This window comes from Xyrauchen texanus, chromosome 45, assembly GCF_025860055.1.
Source record: "Xyrauchen texanus isolate HMW12.3.18 chromosome 45, RBS_HiC_50CHRs, whole genome shotgun sequence".
NCBI lineage: Eukaryota > Metazoa > Chordata > Actinopteri > Cypriniformes > Catostomidae > Xyrauchen > Xyrauchen texanus.
In genome coordinates, this window is record NC_068320.1 from 5,398,115 (window position 1) to 5,420,205 (window position 22,091).

Here is a 22,091-nt window from a genome sequence, read left to right on the forward strand (position 1 = left end):
ATCTATAACATTAGCATTTTGTATATTTAACATTTTAAATGCATGGAAGTATTGTTTGTATGTGTAGTTATATCAGTTTAATTTTTATTAATGGAAAAGAAAACAAATTACCACCTGTGGGACCGCCCCTTAAATGGCGGTTGCTTCATGACAGTATCGGCTCCAGCCCCCTTCTCTCTCTCTCTCTCTCTCTCTCTCTCTCTCTCTCTCTCTCTCTCGATCTCGATCTCGATAAATGTGCACAATGGTTGAGCTAGTGAGTGAATGTGTATGTGTGTGTGTCTCGCGCAGATTACAAAGAGAGGAATCTCTACGGAGAGAGCGCGCGCGGCGCCCGCGACCGAACCACCGTAAACAGGCGGGCGAGAGTCCAGTTTCTCAGGACCGAGCAGACTGAACTATGTTCATCGCCGACAGAACTTTACATGCACTCGAGAGGAACACTATTTTTACACTGCGAAATGGTAGTTATACACGAGTCTTCTTTTAATCTATGCAGCATGTTATCTGATCCACTGTGCTCGAGATACCTTATGATCAAATGTATGATTAATTATTTAGTATCATCTCAGTTGTTGTATCTCTTATTGCTTTTTATATTTGTAATTTTATTGTTTACGAGCCTTCACTCTCATGCTTACCATGGTATTTAACACATAACCATGGTTTTACTATAGTAATGCAGCAGTAACTTTTTTTTAAATGATTGAAATAATGCTTTTGATGCCACAAATTAACCATTGTTTGCCATGTTATTGTTACTATGTTTCGGTTTAACCATGTTTTCCTGCTTGAATTATTACTATTGTTTTTACTGCAAATACCATAGTTATGGTATATTAAAAGCATGGTTCATTTTCGTAAGGGTTCTTTGTTAAAACTGCATTTACGCTTTGAGAATGTGTATAGTATTACAAAATAGGAATATAGGCTAGATTTAAAGTTCGAATGTCTCGGTTTTAATCTCTACTGTATATTACCCTACATTTCATCAGCATTATCTGTGCTTGAGTATCCTTACTCAAAAAACTTCCCATGTTCTTCATATTTATGACATTCCCAGGCAAAAATGTCTTCATGTTTATACAAGTCTCATCAAAAATGGTAAAGAAATGCTAATGGAATTTCTATCATAATTTGAAACCGAACCTTAAAGGATCAAATAAAAAATCCTTTAACAGTCTGTGTCCAGTAGATTCGTATTTGATCTATTTAGGATTAGATTCCAAATTATTATGGAATTCCTTTAGGAATTATTGTCTTGTAATGGTATAACATGAAAAACAACATGAGATATAATATACTTGTATACTACTACTAACAACTATCGCCTACAAATTGTGTCGCCTTCAACAGTGTGTTCAAAGTTATTAAATCAGACAATAGGGATACTTAAACCGAGTTATACTGGTGTTTACCCATAAATGAGGGAGTTTATTTTGATATTTAAATTCATGGAAGTAAAAATTCCAAGTATATGTTAAACACACGCACACCTAAACCTCTTTGAAATGCATTTGAATTGCTAGGGTGATGGTGGCGTGCTGGGGCATGTGCTCGGGACCTGAGATGGGCTGTTGTATGCAGAACAAGTGCTTCAGTGTCCCAGAGTGCCCCTGACCTCTGGCACTAAAACAGTGTGTGTGCCATAGTGATGCTGCACCCACAGTGTGGCTTGGTTTCAAAGTCTTGGACACGAGGCCAGCTCTTGGTTTGGGAAAGAAACCAAGAATAGTTTGAAAGAATTTTTTTTAAAAGAATAGTTTGCCCAAGAATTACAATTCTGTCATAATTTACCACAATGAAGCAGGGACTGGCAATACAACTTATTTTATCCGATACCACGTAAAACTTTCAAGGTCAGCATTGCTGATATCGATCCCAATTCCTCAATTAAATAGATTTTTATTTTGCGATTTCTGAGGACAAAATGTAATTTTAGCTATTTTACATATACATAAAGCCTTTATTTTATAGGCCTAAACGGCTAATTATCAAACATCTAATTTTGTTTATCATTTATAAACAACAACAGAACACTTTCAGTCTTTTAATAGGTCTTAATTCTTGTGTTCATCTCATACTAAATTGTTTCAAAAATAACTAAATCTAACATAAATTAAAGGCAATCTGAGTAAACACAAAATACAGTTTTTAAATGATAATGATATTTGTTAAAGAAAAAAGTTATCCATCACCTATATCACCCATGTGAAAAACTAACTGCCCCCTTAAACTTAATAGTTGGTTGTGCCACCTTTAGCATCAACAATAACAACCAAACACTTCCGATAACTGGAGATCAGTCTTTCACAATGGTGTGGAGCAATTTTGGCCCACTCTTCTGTGCAGCACTGCTTTAGTTCAGCCACATTGAAGGGTTTTCGAGCATTAACTGACCGTTTAAGGTTCTGCCATAGCATCTCAATCAGGTCAAGACTTTGACTAGGCCACTCCATAACTTTAATATTTTTTCGGTTCCATTCTTCCCGGAGGTGCACGAGGAATTCACAAAGTCATGGCGGGCACCTTTTACTGCCTGTACCTGACTACTGGGTTCCTCCGCTCTCACTACCCTCGATGGTGGGGTGGCCAGGGTGTATACGGAGATTCCTCAGGTGTATAAGTTGGTTCCACACTTGTGCCAGCAAAAAAAATGCTGCCACCTGGCTGTATCGCCCGAGACTCCCATCCAGGGCCTGTAAGTCTACGTCGTCTCTGGTGGCCAAGGCTTACAGTACCGCTAGACAGGCCAGCTCTGCCCTGCCTATGGCCCTCCTGCAAGTACACCAGGCTAAGGCATTGAAAGAGCTTCACATGGTTGGTCCTGACCCAGGAGTGATGCAGGGACAAAGAGGCCCACTGGAACCCCAGAGCTGTACACAGACCACTCCGTCCCCCGGTGAAGGCCGGGAAGAGAATCCTTTGTTCCCTTTTGCCACATGTTCAGCCCTTGGGCAGACCTTGCATTTTTGCGGGAATTGTCCACTTAGAGCAAGTCTCCAGGCATGTCGTTGTTACTGGAGACGCCTCCAAGTTAGGCAGGGGCGCTGTGCGCAATGGGCATACGCTCACGTCGCATGTCACAACTCGCCCGCTGACTCCTCCTCTGGTGTCAACAGTGACTGAAGTCGTTGCGGGCCACTCACATCCCAGGCGACCTTAACTGTACAGCGGACCTGCTGTCACGGCATGTGATGCTCAGGGTAGAGCAGAGACTCCACCCCAGGTGGTCCAGCTGAACTGGAGTCAATTCGCTAAGCACAGGTCGACGTGTTTGCTTCCTGGGAATCCTCCCACTGCCCGCTCTGGTACTCCCTGGCCGAGGCTCCCTTTGGCACAGATGTGCTGGCACATGCCTGCTCCAGGGGCTGCGCAAGTATGTATTCCCCCAATTAGGCTGCTAGCACAGCTCTTGTGCGTGGTCAGGGAGAATGAGGAACAGGTCATCCTGGTGGTGCCGTACTGGCCCGGAACTCGTGCTCCTCGTGACAGCCCTCTCTCAGGGACGGGGCACCTTCTGGCACCCGCGCACCAGACCTCTGGAATCTCCACGTCTGGCCCCTGGACGGGACGTGGAAGATCTAAGTAGCGAACCACCGGCGATGGTAGACACGATCACTCGGGCCAGGGCTCCCTCTTCGAGGTAGTTGTACACCTTGAAGGTGTATGTGGCCACTATAGCGGCACACCACGATGCGGTGGATGGTAAGACCTCACCTTTACTCAGATTGCCTTACAAAAACAGAAGATATCAGGATGGTGGCAAATACTTTTTAACAGCACTGTAGATACTTTTTTGAGACATTACATCTTATGAAACGCAATAGTTTTAATGGTAAATAAATAATTGAGGGGCTTGGGTATTAGCGAGCAAAGATGCGGATGGCCACCCCTGGAATTGGCCACTAATTGTCCTGGTTGCTAGGGAGGATTGAGTCATATGGGTTACCTTCCTCATGGTTGCTCTATGGTGGTTCTCGCTTTCGGTGGGGTGCATGGTGAGTTGGTGAATAGCGTGAGGCTCCACATGCACTAAATCTCTGGTATCACTCTCAGCTAGCCACGTGATAAGCTGCATGGCTAACTATCTCTGAAGCGGATTGAGCCGAGTAACTGCGCCACCAAGAGGAAGAAGAGGGTTTTGGGAATTGGGCATGCCAAATTAGGGAGAAAAATGGGGTAAAATAAATAAATAATAAAATCACTTAAGTAAAATCTTTAGTATAATTTTTGATATGAGTATCAATCATCCTGATACAACATCAGCATCGGAAGTACACAAAAAAATTAAAATAAAATAGCTATATGGCTGAAATTTATTTAATTTTGGACCATAGTTTCATGTGTTTGGAATTAGTTTTCTTAACTTAAAATTACTATGCAATTTCAACACAAACACTTTGTGTAGAGAGAACCTAGTTGAATTGGGTAAACCAAAATTTTTTTGACTTGTCATTGTAGCTCAAATAAATCTCTTTCAACTAGTGAAAGTTAATTTTCTCATGCTAAATAAATGCTGGTTGGAAGCAGTACATAGTTTAGTTTAGTATCTATGCTATAGTTGGCACAGCATTTGCTCAACAAATAAGCCCATCTCTACTTAGAATATAGTGTATGATTCATATAGCATACTTTTATGGTGCTTTTGGGGGCTTGAAAGCCACAGTCCCCATTCACTTTCATTACATTCTGCCCAAATCTGTGTTCAAATCTGTGGGGAAATAAAGTCATAGTGGTTTTAAACGACATTGGGGTTAATAAATGATGACAGAATTTTCATTTATGGGTGAACTACCCCTTTAAACGAAGAAACCAATTGCATTAAGAGCTCTCTCAGTATATTTGTTTTAATGTGGCTTTCAGTGAAAACACACTTATATGCCGTTAGCACAGATGTGAGTGTTGAGTGAATGGAGGGGGTGCTGATAGGCCTAATTGATTGTCTTGAAAGTATCTGGCTGTTCATGTATTATTAAGCTTGTCGTTAATGGATGGAGAAGACAAAACTCATTCGATTATCCTTTCGTAATAGAATTGCTTTGTGCGCAGTCTGATGTTTCATAAAGGCATTGCGTTAGTGAAGCTGTCGGTTTGTATTGATCAAGACTGATTAAATGACAGTTCAAGCTAAAGCATACATTGAGATTGTATGATGGTCAACTGTTGTTAAACATCCGTGTTTTTCCAATTTATGATGCCTAATAGAAAGTTTACATAGCTAAATGTATATATCATAGACTTCAAATAAAGTTATTCACTTAAAGCTTATGTCAGTTTCCCCTTACAAGGAAGCTTGTTGCATTTTCAAAATACAATTTTTGTTTAATAATTTTTTACTTCTGGGGATATCCACAAAGAAGGGAGGTTTTGTCAGATTTAGCTTGCTTCTGGGAACAACACTGTCCCCAAAGCATAGAACACAAACATAAAAACACACTTAGGAACATAAGTGTTCTTCTGAGGACATTGTGATGGACATAATTGTGCTGCATTCCTGTTGTTTCCAGGTTAACACAAGGAATCCCCCAAGCCAGCATGCGTAGCATGTCTGAAGATCGGCAGATTGAACCACGTTCCCGTTATAATTGATGTAGCTGTCTACATGGTGGCTTGCAATCTCTCCGTATCTGAGTTATTAGTTTCTGTCCCTGTAGTGACACTGTGTCCTCTCGTTGCCATAAATTACAGCCATACTTGTGTGTGTGTGTGTGTGTGTGTGTGTGTGTGTGTGTGTGTGTGTGTGTGTGTGTGTGTGTGTGTGTGTGTGTGTGTGTGTGGGTAAATATGATTGTAGAACTGGCTGTGCCCCAGAGTCCTCTATAAGAAGACTTGATTTGTGGATGAGGGTGGATCTGGTATTTTAGATCTTCCTACTATAACATAAGAGAGACTCTGTGTGTTTACTCATGGAAAATGAATTTACAGGATGTTCTGTGTTCGGTACAAGTTTAATTGACCAAATATGTTACATGTTGTTCATTACTACATTAATTCATTGCAATGCATCCCTCAGTTTGTAAAAACAAACAAAAACAAAAAGCAGTCACATTACAAGGATGATTTAGACAATATTAACAAATTGATGTGTTTATTTTCCTCCACATAAACATACCACAGATACCATTCAGTCAGTAAAAAATATTAGGAACACCTGTACACCTACTTCATTTGATTTTCTAATTAGCCAATCATGTGGCAGCAGTGCAATGTTATAAAGTATCATGCAGAAATGGGTCAGGAGCTTCAGTTGTTCACATCAACCATCATAATGGGGAAAAATGGGATCTCAGTTATTTGAACATGGAATGATTGTTGGTGCCAGACGGGGTGGTTTGAATATTTCTGTAATTGCTGATCTTCTGGGATTTTCACACTCAACCGTCTCTAGAATTTACTCCGAATGTTGCCAAAAAGAAAAGAAAAGAAAAACATCCAGTGAGCTGCAATTCTGCAGATGGAATCGCCTGGTTGATGAGAGAGGACAATGGAGAATGGTCAGACTTGTTCGAGCTGACAGAAAGGCTACAGTATCTCAGATAACCACTCTGAACAATGTAGTGAGATAAATATAATCTCAGAATACACAACACACCAAACCTTTAGGCGGATGGGCTACAACAGCAGAAGACCACATCAGGCACATTATGGGACCATAGTTTAATAAATTCTGTCAGTGAAGCCCTTACGATGGAAGTGAATGGGGCCAAGCTGTAAACGTTAAATACTCACTGTTTTAAAAGTATAGGCCACAAGAAATAAACAATATGTGTTTTAACACAATTTTAGTGTGGTAAAATCGCTTGCTTACCTTTTCTGTGTAGTTCTATACAATTTTACAATTTTGTTGATATGACAAAGCCGTAATTTTGTTTATAGCACATTTCACAATGCATAGTTTTATAGCAGCTTTGCATAAAATTATGTTGTTACATAAAATTATGCTGTTATGTCTTTAAGTCCTCATTGAGCAGTTTAAATGGAAAATTTGATTGAAGTAATGCCGCAAACCCTAAAACAACCGTAAATATTATTACGTTTTAACAGAAGAATTAAAGTGCTTTTATAAAATTAAAAGCTGCACATTTCTGTCTTTAAATCCTCCAAAAATTGGCCCCATTCACTTCCATTGTAGGTGTCTTACTCTAACCTCAATTTTTGCTTTGTTTTTAAGAAAAGGAGAGATGAATCAAAATCATTATTTTGTAGTAATCAACATTATGCCAGAAATGCTGTCGAGCTTAACTTGTATTAAACCCTGAAGATTTAAACCCTCTGAAACATTTGCCCCATAGACTTCCACTGTAGACCTAATTTTTGCAGCCTGATCGCTTGAAAATAATGTGACCAGAACTAAATTTTGTGCATCAATACTCATTTAGCTGCTGTTTCCTAGTAAATTGTCCAGAGAGGGGTGCCAAAAGAAAGTGAAATGGTGTCGTAATCAGAAGGGGTTTTAAATGTGAATGTTAGATGGAGGTTTTTATGATTAAAATGAACCTCAATAACCTTTAACCTAAACCTAACCAATCGTGTCCTAAAAGCAAATGCAAAATGAAAAGAAAATTTTCTCATTATGTGTTGCTTCAATGACACTTTAATTTAACGTGTCAGCTTGCGTGTCTTCCGAGTCCAAAATCCAAAACTATCAGGTGAGCTACTGCAAGCTTTGTCACGTTGGAATAAGTTTTTAAAGGTGTGTTCACAATTGGCAGGTTTGGTTCGATTAAAACTAACTCTGGTGCGATTGCTCTGTTAGTGTGGTTTATTTGAACAAGTGTGAACGCTGCTATCCGAACCTTGGTACACACCAAACAAGCTCTTGTGAGGTTTGATTGATATATGAACGCAACATGGACCAAAGATGTCTAAATGGACCAAAAACAGGAAGTCATTTGCTGGGTAGCTCAGTGGCTCAGTTGGGGTTCGCTAGTTTGAATCCCAGGGCGTGCTGAGTGACTCCAGCCAGGTCTCCTAAGCAATCAAATTATCCCATTGCTAGGGAGGGTAGAGTCACATGGGGTAACCTCCTCGTGGTTGCTCACATATGGTTCACTCTCGATGGGGGCACGTGGTGAGTTGAACATTTATTATGCGGTGGATGCCGTGAAGGCAATGCGCTCAACAAGCCATGTGATAATATGCTCTCGGGTTAATGGTCTCAGACGTGGAGGCAGCTGGGATCCATCCACCGCCACCCAAATTGTGGCGAGTCACTACGCAACCACAAGAACTTAAAAGCGCATTGGGAATTGGGTATTCCAAATTGGGTGAAAAAGGGGAAAAAAAGTGTTTATAAAATCATAATAAGCCTTGTACTCATTGAAAGCCGTTGAAGGTAAATAAAACACAAATTTGTTGTAGCGCCTCTAGTGTTCATTTCACAAGAAACGCAGAATGCTGCACGTAAAGCTCAGTTAGCAAAAATGTACTTTAAGTAATGTTCATTCTGTGAGACTAGGCTGCATTTTTGTTAGTTTTCACAAACTGAGGAACAAGTCCAAGTTATTTTCTGTGTAATCAACATTCCTCTAAAATCACATGCTAGTTGCAATCAGATGATTTAATTGTGGTGTTGCAACAAGTTTATTACTGCTTACTAAAACAAAGTGTATTTATTGAAGAGTTTCAGTTCTTGAGCAGGTACAGATAAGAGACAGGAAGTTGATCTGTTGTCATCACATCTTTGTTTCCAGCATGTGTGTTTGTATAATTCATTTGCATGTTTGTTGCAGGGAAACTTGAGCATCATCAAACATATCTACAGTACAATCTACGGGTTCCGTAGTTCAAAATACAAACACCTACATGTCTTTGCCCTGCAGCCCTTGATTTTCTATGAACTTAGTCACGTGACAAGCAAGACTTAGCAAATTCCTGCATGACCCATGTGCTGGATACACCCAAGTCTTTATGCGAGTGTCTTCATGCAGATATGCGTGTTTGAAGTAACAACAGTTTGATAACGTATTACTCTGTGTTTAAGGTATGGTTATGTCCCGTGTCCCAGAACTCTTTAGTTTTTTGTTTTAAGAAATAATCCAAGAACCACGTGGCTCTTTTACAGTTTAAAGCAGGTATAAGGATGTGTTGCTGTATGTCTGAGAAGTCTGTTGTGGGTTTCAGTACCTGATCTAGAAATAAGATTAACTGACCACATTAACTGTGACAATTAAATGCAGTTTAAAACTTTCTTTGTATAGTATAAGTGTGTTTTTATTCAATTTAGGCCTAATTTAAATTAAATTAATTTGTTTCTATAAATGGAAGAACTGCGTCCATCTAATGTACCTCTTTGATAATTGTTTGAGTCATGTTATAATGTGGTCTTGTCATGACAAAATACATTTCCTCAACATTTTGATTTAAAAAGAGTTCATTGCACTGTAAAAACATACCGTAATTTAGATTAGAACCAAAAACTTGCTTCCCATTCCAAAAGACTATTAAAACTAAGATGCTTTTGCAAAAAGATGCAAATTGTTTGTTTTCTAACATTAAAATGTTTTAATACATTAACAGTTAAAAGGCCAGATTTACATGTCAACTATGCCTATAAGGAATTCAGAAACTTGGTTCACCCAGTCATTGTGAGGTAATGAGGAAGTAGGATAGAGACTCTCTATAGCCGCTTGTCCTATGTAGGGTCACGGGTAGTTCTGGAGCCTATACCAGCCATCTCAGGCTGAAAGCAGGAAAACACCCTGGACAAGTGTCCAGTCCATTACAGAACTAGGATAGATCCTAATATTTCTAAATAACTTATTATAAAAAATAAGCAACTAAGAAGTAAGAGAAAGATACAGGGAAAGTTTACCAAACGTTGTGCTATTTTTGGCTTCCAGCAGTGAAAAGAAAGACATCTTAAAGGCACAGTGGCAAAAATTGTGTGTCCAAACATATGTGATGCATGAAAGGTATTTCTTCTGTTAGTCAGAGTTTTAATTCTTGGGTCATTGACAAATAAGGTTGTCTGAAGTGATAAATTAGAATTTTTAAATATCTAGTTTAAAACACATGGGTCAAGTTTGTGGAAATGTAATCATTGAGTCCATGTTGGTTTCACAAAATTTTGGGGACATTTTTTTTTTTATAGCCTTTTCTACAAGCAAATTGATTTAATGACTTTAAGAATGTCATGTGGTGTAATATGGAAGCTGAGGAGTGCCAATTAAAAAAGAATAAATGAATAAATTATCAGTCTATTAATTTGAAAATAAAAAGGTGAATAATAAACCAATTTATAAATGGACAAATAAATAGACACATTTTAATGTTTATTTAATTTATTTAAAAAAAATAAAATTTATTATATTTTGCAATAAAACAGCACATTAAGCACATTTTAAAGTGCATTTTAAAAAGCATTTGGCAATTGCTTTTCATGATTATTTGACTATTATTTTTCCATTTGCCATTCCATATCTGCTGAAGCCGAGGTGTGCCAATAAAAATAATGAATCAATCGAATAATTTGAAAATAATGTGAAAAAACTTTTTATAAATGGACAATTAAAGATGTTATTATATTTAAGAATTAAATTGTGCATTATTAAATGGAGTACTTAATTCATGTTTAAAATTCAATTCAATTTAACAATAAAATAGCACAATAATAAGTAATTTTTAAATGCACCTTTTATTTTGCATTTTAAAGAAGCATTTTGCAATTGCTTTTCTTCATCTATTTACCAATGGCTTTTCTTTTTCATTTTACTTTGGCTTTTCTTTATCCTTTTGACAATTTAGTTTAAAAATGCCTTAACCACTCACATTTTCCACTCGAAGGAGATCTAAGACGGTCTGTCATTGCACAGCTATTGATAGAGGTTTACATGGTCTATGAAGCCCATGCAAAAGAAATGGACACAAGGCATCAGAAGTTAATGGCAAACTTGTCCCTACTGAAGTTAAATGCAGAGTGCGGCCCTCCCCGAACGTGCACAAAGATGCATTAAAAATTACTTGATAATGTGCTGTTTTATTGCTCAATATAATTCTATTTTAAAAAATAAATTAAACACATTTAAATATGTCTATTAATTTGTCCATTTATAAATCGCTTTATTTGTTCACATTTTTATTTTCCAATTAATAGATCAATAATTTAAATGACATTTTTTTTAATTGCCACTTTTCGGCTTTCATAGTGTAACAATCAAAAGGTATTAAAAAAGTTTACTTTAATACACGTGAATGTAAAAGATTATTATTATTATTTTTTTTACAATTAACAAATATATATATATAATTCATTGTTACACCAAATTATCTGAACAAAATATGCCTTTTTATAACATTTTAAACACAAAATAATGTTTTTTTTAACTTAAGCCACTAAGAGGTTCTAAAGGGGGTCTTCTCTGTTTTATTGTTTTGTCACATGACAACAAAAGTGCTGCCTACATGTTGGTTACACCACTTGACTTTGGTCTGGTGGACAAAAGTGTTTCAAATATTATTTAATCATATCTTAAAATAAGATTGTTTCTGTGCTTTTTTTTTTTAAGAAATAATAATAAAAGATTACTTCCCAATACTCATGCCCAAAATTTTTTTCAAGAATTTTTGCTTTAAGTGAGACCTGGATTTTTTTTTAAACCGTCTTTTAGATGGTTACACCACATGACATTTTTAATTTAATCCACAGAATAAAATATTAAAATGACTTTGAACTCATGCTCATCATAGAAGAGGTGTATTCAGTGGTGGTCTTTTGTGAATTGCTTTTGTATGTATTTTTAAATAATTGAATAGATCTGAACAAAAACATAACAGTACAGTACACGTCAGATATGATTTGATTATGATTGGGTCTGAATTTCGTGTTCAGTGTGGACAGATTGCATGTTGCTGGAATCTTACTGCATTGCATTCAGTGTGAGGGTGGAAAATGTTCTTGCAAAACCAAATGTGGTTTTTGTGGGAAAAAGTGTGCTGAAGTGTGCATTTTCTGCGCCACTAGCTTGATCAAGTACAATTGCTTTCAAACAGCTTTCGGGCTGTTCCAGACCAGCGTTATGGATGTGACATTTGTGAAAATGTGAAAATTAACTTCCTATATAAAGTACTTCTTGCCATTTATATCAAACTATTTTATGTATAATCATAGACCCCTACAGATACAGTTCAGACAACAGAAAAGTTTCAGTCTATACAAGATTTGGATGTAGATTTGGAATTGAGCTTGCGTGACGGACGTGACAAATGTGGACAATTTGTTTTTTGGGTGACAACACACTTAATTGAAATGCACAATCCAGAAATAATAATAACCACAGAATGTAGAAGGGTTGGCACTCCTAAGAACATATGGGGAAAACTGGTATTACGGATGTGATATCTCTTTGTAAATGTTAGTTTTAACATATAAGTGGACCTAAAGAAGAAAAAATCAACACCAGAAATCCACATTTTGCTATCAAGTCGAGCATAAACACATTTTCCTTTAGCCAGGGCTCGACATTAAGCATTGTCATGTGCTTGTCCTCCGGACAAGTAAATTGGTCATTCACTTGGACAAAAGGAAAAAAGGACATTTCATAATGTCAAAGTTTATGTTGTATATTTTTCTAAAAGTATTGGTAAAATTTCAGTAGTCTGTAATGAAATTTGACGGTTCTCAATACCAGCTTCAAAACCACAACAAATAATAACACTAATTAATATGTTAATTATGGAAGAACGATGTTCCAAGTTCTTAAGTAAACAGTCAGTAATAAAATAAAAATAAAAAAAAACAGCAATAACTAGAAATAGATTAAAAATAATAGAATAAAAAATACAAATCAAGAAAATTCAGTGTTTTTCAATCAAACGGCGCAGCTGTTACTAGATCTCTTGCAAATTATAAAATGATGTGCTCTTGATTCAACAGCAGAATATGAATAATAACTTTCTAATAAGTGACACAAGCCCAGGCAATCACAAATATAGCTGGTTATTTTTTTGTTATTGATGTTTTAATCAGTCTGCTTGTCCGGTTAAGTAAAATTCTCTTTCACTTGCCCCTTCAAAAATTCAATTGTTCCAGACAAGCGGACAAGAGTTAATGCCGAGCCCTGGTTTAGCGTTTCTAATAACAACATGTTGTGCGAGCAGCCTCCAAGACAGGTTGTGGTCCCATAGGAACCAGGAAATAATCGAATTCACATTAACATTGGTGAGTGCAATTCGGAGGTGGCATTTTCGCTTTACAATGACATTTTCTATTTTAAAATATCTATTACGGTAGACTGTATAACATAATTTACAACTAAAATACAACTCTCTTTTGGTCACCACTCGGTGAACATTTCACCCAGAAACTGGAGCTCACACGTGCCCGTACGTTCAACAAGACAGCTTTGGCTACTGGGGGCAGTCGTTTGAATTTCAATAAGCACAGACCAATTTCAGAAGCAGAATTTTCAACCTACTGTCATCGAATTCACAGTGAGATCAGTCTGTCACAGTTTAGAGAAAATAAACCTTTAAATATCTTAATTATAGTTGTCTCTGCATATTAAGCTGGGATATGAGAAAGTAGACTATTTCAACATTGAAAAAGTTTCATACATCAGCTTTAACATTATAAGTGGACCTGAAGGGGGAAAGAGAACGCATAAAACACTAGAGTAAACTTCTAGAAAGCAGTGTTTTGTTCATCTTCTTTTTATGACTTCCTCATTGCTGCATTAACTGTTTCCTACGACACATTCCAGAGGTGCAGAAGAAAGACAAGGAGAAGCCAAGATATGCAGTCAGCCACACAGAATTACATTTTAACTGGGTATTATTTTGATTTGATATTTTGTAGTAAATTAATGCAAGTTGATATAAAAGAGGGTTTGCCCTTTGCTTGAAAAGGTATTTGAGCTGTTTGTGGGTTTGATGTTGGTTTTATCACATAACCTCTAAAGCTGGAGGCTTTTTACTGGATTAGAGTTTAGCCGAACAACTCCTGTCAGTCTAACTGCTGTGTAATGTGTTGCCAGTGACCTTATTGAGGGAATCGATCTCCAATTTAACATATTAAAAAAATGTAATAATTATGTTGTAGAGTTTGCTTCTAGCTACTATATGAATGCAATCCCAGGTATCCTGCTACGTCACAATGAACTTTTTAAAGTATGTATAGTTATGGCCCGTGTGAGTGGTTAAGCCAGTTAAGCCTGGAAGATTGCCAATAGAAAAACCTGTTTCACCACACAAGAAAGTAAACCCTTTAAAAGTTTTGATTTCAGGATTAGATTTGTTAAAAAAAGATTAGCTCTTCTATGAGGGTTGAAAGCTGATCTTAGATCAATGTTTGCTATCTGTGGAGTGGAGGGGGCGGGGCCGGGTCGGAATATTGCGCGCCCGGTCCCCAATAGGCCTGATGAGGCGCGCGAGGGATAAAGGCGGCCGGTGACGATTGTTCGAGAGAGAGAGAATTACGGGCATGTGTGTTTGTTTTTGTTGTGTTTTAAGTTTCTTATTAAATTATTATTTATGTTGACAAGCCGGTTCTCACCTCCTCCTTGCCCATCCTTTAACTGTTTTACACTATCTTACATGAATCTGGCCTGATATAGATATAGTGTGTGTGTTTAAGAACAAACAGGATTATTGTCCTGTTTCCATCCAAGTTGTGAATTTAAATTATGCCAAAAATCTGATTATTGCTAAAACAATTTGCGAATAAAGCAGCGTTTCCATCCCAACAAAAGTGTCACTTCTGGGGAAATTGCTGCAAATTAGAAATGCTAATAGAAGTTGAAGTTACTTTGAATCTTTTAATACATGTAATATATTACTTGCGGTAAAATTATTATAAATAAACTTTTTTTGCCTTTTGGCGTTTCCATCTAGCATGTTTTTTATGCTATATTCTAAAATTTGCATACAAATTTACTTTAATGTACATTCTTAGCAATATTTTCTCAAAACAGTTGCTCCGTCATGACAGTAGTTGACTTGAAAGAGAAGCTCGCCATGGAAGCATACTGTTTATGTTCATGTTTGGTATAATGCCCCTTGAGACAAAGTTGAGAATGCAGTGCTTGCTTGTGTTTTGTTATGTTATGAATTGCATCTGACAAATTTTGGAACACTTCACTGCAAGCTTCGGCGTGCATTTCTTGCTGTAGACTATGTCTGGACCCAACGGTTTTTGCACTACAGAGTTAAAAAGTGAGTAGTATTCCTTGTCATTTTTTCATAACATAGCGGTCAAAAATGTCTTAATGAAGCCATACCCAACAGAATGTACTGTATGGGTCTTGAGATTAAATTTTCTAGACCAGTAAGTATGTTTAGACTAAAACAATAATTCACCTTTGTCATGTAAATGCTTTAACAGACCTGGATAATTCAACTTCGTGGCTCAACTTCGCCTAGCATGTATACACATTCTTAAGTGGTTTAGTAGTCACGCAAGGCCATATTGCTATTTTAGTCTTAATTCAATCAATCTTGCAGCCTTAAAGGAAACCATACCAATGTTTCGGAAGTCAGTTGCATTCCCACTTTCACTCCCATGGGTTCATCGTGCCGCCTCTGGTCTTTCTTGGGGCCAACTCCACAATGTGATCCACTCTGAACAGCTGGAAACCTGGCAGATGTAACGCGCTGTCCGGAATGGCTTCACTCAGCATTTTTTACTTAATATCTGCACTATTACGCTACATGCATCAACATAAAGTGCATTTCAAACTCAACTCAACATATGTTCAACAGTCAGAAGCTGTACATCACTATAGAAGGAACCTTGCTATTAATATGGATATGAGAAGGGTCCAGGATGTCGCAGCTCGAGTGTTTTAATCTTAACAGTCTTAACACTGAGTGCTTGCTTACAAATGGAAGGGAGTTTGTGCAGTTTTGGCTCATCTGTGGCTGTGTGGACCACGTGCTATATTTCTCTGGGTGTTATCGGCAGACATGATTAATCATATATCGGTGTATTACCAGTATACGGCACTCGCATCGAACAATGTCTGCAAACAGTGCCTGTTTTCTAAACTTTTCTTGATCATCGCTGTTTAATTGACTGCAAAAAGAAAATTTTCCCAGACAGGACACTTGAATAGCGCAGAGGGCTTTTCTATCAGTGGCATGTTTTCTCTGCTTGGCGCTTGCCATTTTCAAGTACACACAACGTGTGCAGAACATTGGTGTCATCAATTTGACCCATGTGAAACACAGGTGGCACGTACCCATTAACAGATCCATTCAGGTGCATTAGCAGTTTTTTTAACTGTGTGTGTCTATTTGATGCTTTGTTTAGTTCGCCAAACCTTGTGCTCCAGATGCGTCATTAAACTTGAGGTGAACCATGGTGCCAATTCTCACTGAACCGTGGATGGCGAACCGAACAGTTAGTTTTTTTTACAGGGAACCGCTATAACTCTAGCGGCAACCCTCAAAAAATAAATCACTTGCATATGCAACCAAATTTCTATGCAAGTAAAAATGTGGTTAGCCACTGGCTGGTAAACTTTCACATTTCGTTCACAAATGTTTTAGTATAGTGGTAAAGAAGTTCAGTACCGAGATCCTTTCACTGCATGTTAAGGGTAAAAGTTTGGTTTGACTCGTTCGGTGTAATGTGTCAAAAGATGATGATAAAAAAATATATATATGCAATTTCAAGACATTTATTGATGGAATATACTGAATTTAAGCATTTTTCAAAAGCTAAAATCTGACCAATTTGATGGAAAAACTAATTAAAATATACTTTGTTGACTTAATATTTTAGAATTGTCCCTTTATAATTAACAGCATTTATTTCATATGTAAGCAAAATGGACATTGTAACCAAATATACCCATATGAATCGATATTGAATCGAAATTGTAATCAAATCGAATTGAGAGCTTGTGAATTGGAATCAAATAGGGAAATGTATATCAATACCAAGCCCTAATACTTATGCATTGACATCTTGTTAAACTGCCATCTCAGCTCTTTGTGCTTCACCCTCTTTTTTTATTCTGCTTGTCTTCTTTCATTTCCTCTTTCATTTCACTCTCCATCTGACACACACACGCACACTCCTCATTTGAATGCAGACTGTACTTGCACTGTTTTCATGTTTTGCTTGTTTATTTGTGATGTGCAAAATTTCAATTAGAAAAGTTTTTATTTCAGTTTTATGCAGAGAATTTCACTTTTTTTGTATTTTGCAGCCCTCAGCATTATGTAGAGCATGTGAACAGGGGTATGTTCTGTACTGAGAGCTCTTCACATGACAAGCCTGCAATGAGGCCACTTCCACTGGCCACATGCTAACTCTAATCTTTTTTCTCTCTCTCTCTCTCTCTCTCTCTCTCTCTCTCTCTCTCTCTCTCTCTCCCTTTTGAATAATAATCCTGATCTGGATTTAAATCTTTGTTCACACATTCCTTGTTTAACTTCTTACCCAAGTCAGGCCTTTATTGTACTGTGCTGTACTGTTTATGAGAATACAAATACCTACCGTTCTTAAGCGTTTAAGACAGATAGACAATGTTAGTTTATATCGTTCAACGAAACAAATAAAATTAAAGAAATATTGTGGGTTCAATACAAGTTAAGATGTACGGACAACATCTGTCACATGCTGTCAATTACCATAGAGAATAATAATTATATTTCAAGTCAAGTAAAGTGGTTTTTATTGTCGTTTCAACCATATACAGTTAGTACTTTACACAGCGAAATGAGACAACATTCCTCCAGGACCATGGTGCTACATAAAAACAACATAGGACAAACACAGAACCATATGAGATTACACAACTAAATGAAATACCTATATAAAATACCTATATATATATATATATATATATATATATATATATATATATATATATATATATATATATATATATACCTATATAAAGTGCACGTGCAAACATGCAAAAAGTATGGGACAGCACAAGAAATTTCTGACAATGAACAGGACAATAGGCACAGTCAGAGACCAGTACACAGTAGTGCAAAAAGATGACAGTTTCTAAAAACGTAAACATAACATACTTTGAGATAGTGTTCTATGCACATAGCAGTTATTGAGGTAGCAGACAGTTATAAAGTGACAGTAATTAAAGTGCAACTCAGGACGTGTGTGTGCGTGTGTGCGTGTTTTTGTGATTTACGAGGACAATTTTGTAGGGTAAACGTAAATATTAAGCTCACCAAAATCTACATTGAGACATTTTTAGGGCACAGGATATTGGTTTTAGTAAAAAAAGTTATGTTAAAATAAAATGTCTTAAACAACAATATTTTATTTATTTTAAATGACAAAAGCAATAAAATTAAAATGTACATCATTAAATGCAAAAAGTCTGACTGGGCTTAATGGGTACTTTTGTGTACCCTTTAAGCACACTCCTATTCCCAATAAGCTCACAACAAGTTTTATTATAAAATCTTGTTTATTTTAAACAACCTTTTTAAGGAATGATTGAAAAAAGGTTTTTTTGAAGGTACAGAGTCAATCACAAAAAAACAGAACACTAAAATCAAGCAACAAGGCATTCAATTTGATCAGGTAGCTTATCCTATTCATAGTGACGTGTCATTCAAACTAATTGCAACATCTAGACTAGTCCACGTTCAGCAAAGTAACACATATTGAACAATTAAATAACAAAACAAACCAATAAAACATTTAATTCATGGAGATGAACACAGAAACTAGCCACATTATGAAGCCTCTTCATAATGTCAACTTATTCATATTCTCTTCTTTTTGTAGAGATCGTCTATCTCTTGGTGGTTCTTCAAGTAGAAGGGTCCTGCACCCTCTAGTTGTGCCTTACACAGAATGAATTTTTTCTCAACATCCTCAATTTTGTCTAGCACTGGCAGGGCATACGTGTTAGCAGGACCTCTGCTCAGAAATTTCGTCACGTAGACACAAGACTGTGAAAATAAGTTTATTAATCTTTTTATGAAGATTAACTTGGTGACAACCATCAGTTAATATTAGTCTAGTATAATATTAGTTATTATAAGTCTGATTATGAAGTATTTACATAGACATTCAATGTGGATGAGCTTAAAGGGAGCACACTGTGCTTAATTGGAGCAAAAACTATTTGTTAATTAATAAATATTACATGAAATTTAAAAGAAAATATTTAGCTAAATAAATAATCTAGGTCATGTATTAAGTTTATACCAATTTGAATATGAACAACTATTATTGACAATATCTATGAAATTATGCTTTTTCTAATTGATGTCACACTGAAGTTGTGTGATTTCATAGTAGTGCACCCTTTACGCTCACCTAACAATAATATTAATTCTTTACAAATTACAGCAGTTTAAAACCACAGACTATCAATAAAATGTACAATTATAATATTATGGATATAAAAGTACAAGCCATTAATGCCTGTAAAGAAATATATTAGTGTAGCACACAATCTTATACAGCTAGTAAGCTGGCTATGTTCTGTAGCATCTGTGCTATGTTGCTAAAACTATCTTTTAGATCTAACTGTAATTATTTTCCACATCCAGGTTCCAGGTTAAAATATGTAAAAGTCTAAACATTAATCTCTAAATTTTGCAATAAGTAGATGTACTTACCCAAAATAAAGGCTTAAACATATAAAAAATGCACATTTGAGGGGCTCCTCTTCTGGTGAAAGTTTTCAGACAGCTTTCAAAATGGCCGCCAGACAGTGTGAACACATAGATACACATATCTCAGTGTGCAATGGTCTGATTGGTTTAAAATTACAGGAGGTATGTAGTAACAAACACATCAATTGGTTAAAACATCAAATAAGAAAATACATTGCTTTTTCTTTTTATAATCTGAGCTCAAAGATGGCAGTGTGCATATTAGGTACGTTTACCCTAAGTTACAAACTGGTAATTACAAGGTTATTATGCTATAAATGTGATTTATGAGGACATTTCTAGTGTCCCCATAATTCAGATCGCTTAAAAATCATACTAAACAATGTTTTATTGAAAATGTAAAAATGCAGAAGGTTTTCTGTGAGGGTTAGGTTTAGGGGTAGGGTTAGGTTTAGGGGATAGAATATAAAGTTTGTACAGTATAAAAGTCATTATGTCTATGGAAAGTCCTCATAATGATAGGTAGACCAACATGTGTGTGTGCTCTCAATAGTCCCTCTATAGAATGTAGTGAGGATGGGGTGTGGGAGATGTGCTTTCCTCAGCCTTCGAAGAAAGTAGAGACGCTGCTGGGCTTTCTTGGTGATAGAGCTGGTGTTGAGGGACCAGGTGAGGTTCTCTGCCAGGTGAACACCAAGGAATTTGGTGCTCTTGGTGATCTCCACAGAGGAGCCGTCAATGTTCAGCGGAGAGTGTTCACCCTGTGCTCTCCTAAAGTTAACAAACATCTCTTTTGTTTTGTCGACATTCAGGGACAGGTTGTTGGCTCTACACCAGTCTGTTAGCCGCTACACCTTCTCTCTGTATGCTGACTCGTCATTCTTGCTGATGAGACCCACCACGGTTGTGTCATCTGCGAACTTGATGATGTGGTTCGAGCTGTGCATTGCTGCACAGTCGTGAGTCAGCAGAGTGAACAGCAGTGGACTGAGCACACAGCCCTGGGGGCCCCAGTGCTCAGTGTGGTGGTGCTGCAGATGCTGTTCCCGATCCGGACTGACTGAGGTCTCCCAGTCAGGAAGTCCAGGATCCAGTTGCAGAGGGAGGTGTCCAGGCCCAGCAGATTCAGCTTTCCAATCAGGTGCTGAGGAATTATCGTGTTGAATGCTGAGCTGAAATCTATGAACAGCATTCGAACGTAAGAGTCCAACGTTGAACGTTTTGGATGATACGCAAACTGCAGTGGGTCTAGTGAGAGGCGCAGCTGGGTCTTAATGTGCCTCATGATGAGCCTCTCGAAGCACTTCATGATGATTGGTGTGAGTGCGACGGGACGGTAGTCGTTGAGGCACGACACTGAAGACTTCTTTGGCATGGGGATGATGGTGGTGGCCTTGAAGCACGTTGGAACGATGGCGCTGCTCAGAGAGATGTTGAAGATGTCAGTAAGAACATCTGCTAGCTGGTCTGCACATCCTCTGAGCACTCTGCCAGGAATGTTGTCTGGTCCAGCAGCCTTCCGTGGGTTGACTGTACGTAGAGTTTTCCTCACATCCGCCGTGGTAAGACAGAGCACCTGGTCATTGGGAGGAGGGGTGGTCTTCCTCGCCACCACGTCGTTCTGCACTTCAAACTAAGCGTAGAAGTTGTTCAGCGCATCTGGAAGGGAGGCATCTTTGTCACAGGCAATTGATGTTGTCCTGTAGTTGTTGATGGCCTGGATGCCCTGCCACATGCGCCGCGTGTCATCGCTGTCCTGGAAGTGACCGTGGATTCTCTGGGCGTGTGCGCGCTTTGCATCTCTGATTGCCCGGGACAGTTTGGCCCTAGCTGTTCTTAGGGCTGCCTAAGTCTTGAGAGTCTTGGCTTCTCAGCAGCGTGCACACCTCCGCAGTCATCCACGGCTTCTGGTTGGAGCGAGTGGTGATGGACTTGGAGAAATTGACACCATCAATGCACTTGCTGATGTAGCTGGTCACTGATGCTGTGTATTCTTCCAAGTTGGTAGAATCGCCATATGTTGCAGCCTCCCTGAACATGTGCCAGTCAGTACACTCAAAACAGTCCTGAAGAGCAGAGATGGCTCCTGCTGGCCAGGTTTTCACCTTCAATTATTCGATTCTCTACAATCTGATCTCACTGTGTATTTGTACACAGTCTTGTGTGTAAAGTTTGTGTCTATACTTTTGTAATTGTATTTTAACGTTTATCCTGGTGCTAATCACAATCATGGACACACTCTAGATTTACTTATCAGTAAGGGTCTAAACATTTCATCGATTGTTATTAAGGATGTAGCACTGTCTGATCATTTCTGTGTTTTCTTTGATATATTGATCTCTCCTGCCATTGAAGCTAGATCTGTGTCTGTCAAGAAGAGATGCTTAAATGAGAACACTAGTGTACTATTTATGAAGGCTATATCTTTAACACCAAGTATATCTGCTGACTCTGTTGATTTTCTCCTTGATTCTGTTTAACTCAAAAGTTAAAAATGTAATTGATGATATTGCTCCTGTGAAAGTCAGGAAGAAGAGTGGCAG

The 22,091-nt window shown here is 37.7% G+C and overlaps 1 protein-coding gene across 1 annotated transcript in view; it reads left to right on the forward strand.

Annotated features, from left to right (window-relative positions):
* Positions 1-216: 216 nt before the first annotated feature.
* LOC127637804 (transmembrane and coiled-coil domain protein 3-like) overlaps positions 217-22,091 on the forward strand; it is a 51,336-nt gene continuing 29,461 nt past the window's right edge. The window contains exon 1 of the mRNA XM_052119081.1: positions 217-464. Coding sequence (XP_051975041.1) covers positions 426-464 — 39 coding nt within the window. The 5' untranslated portion in view covers positions 217-425. The remainder of the gene's footprint in view (positions 465-22,091) is intronic.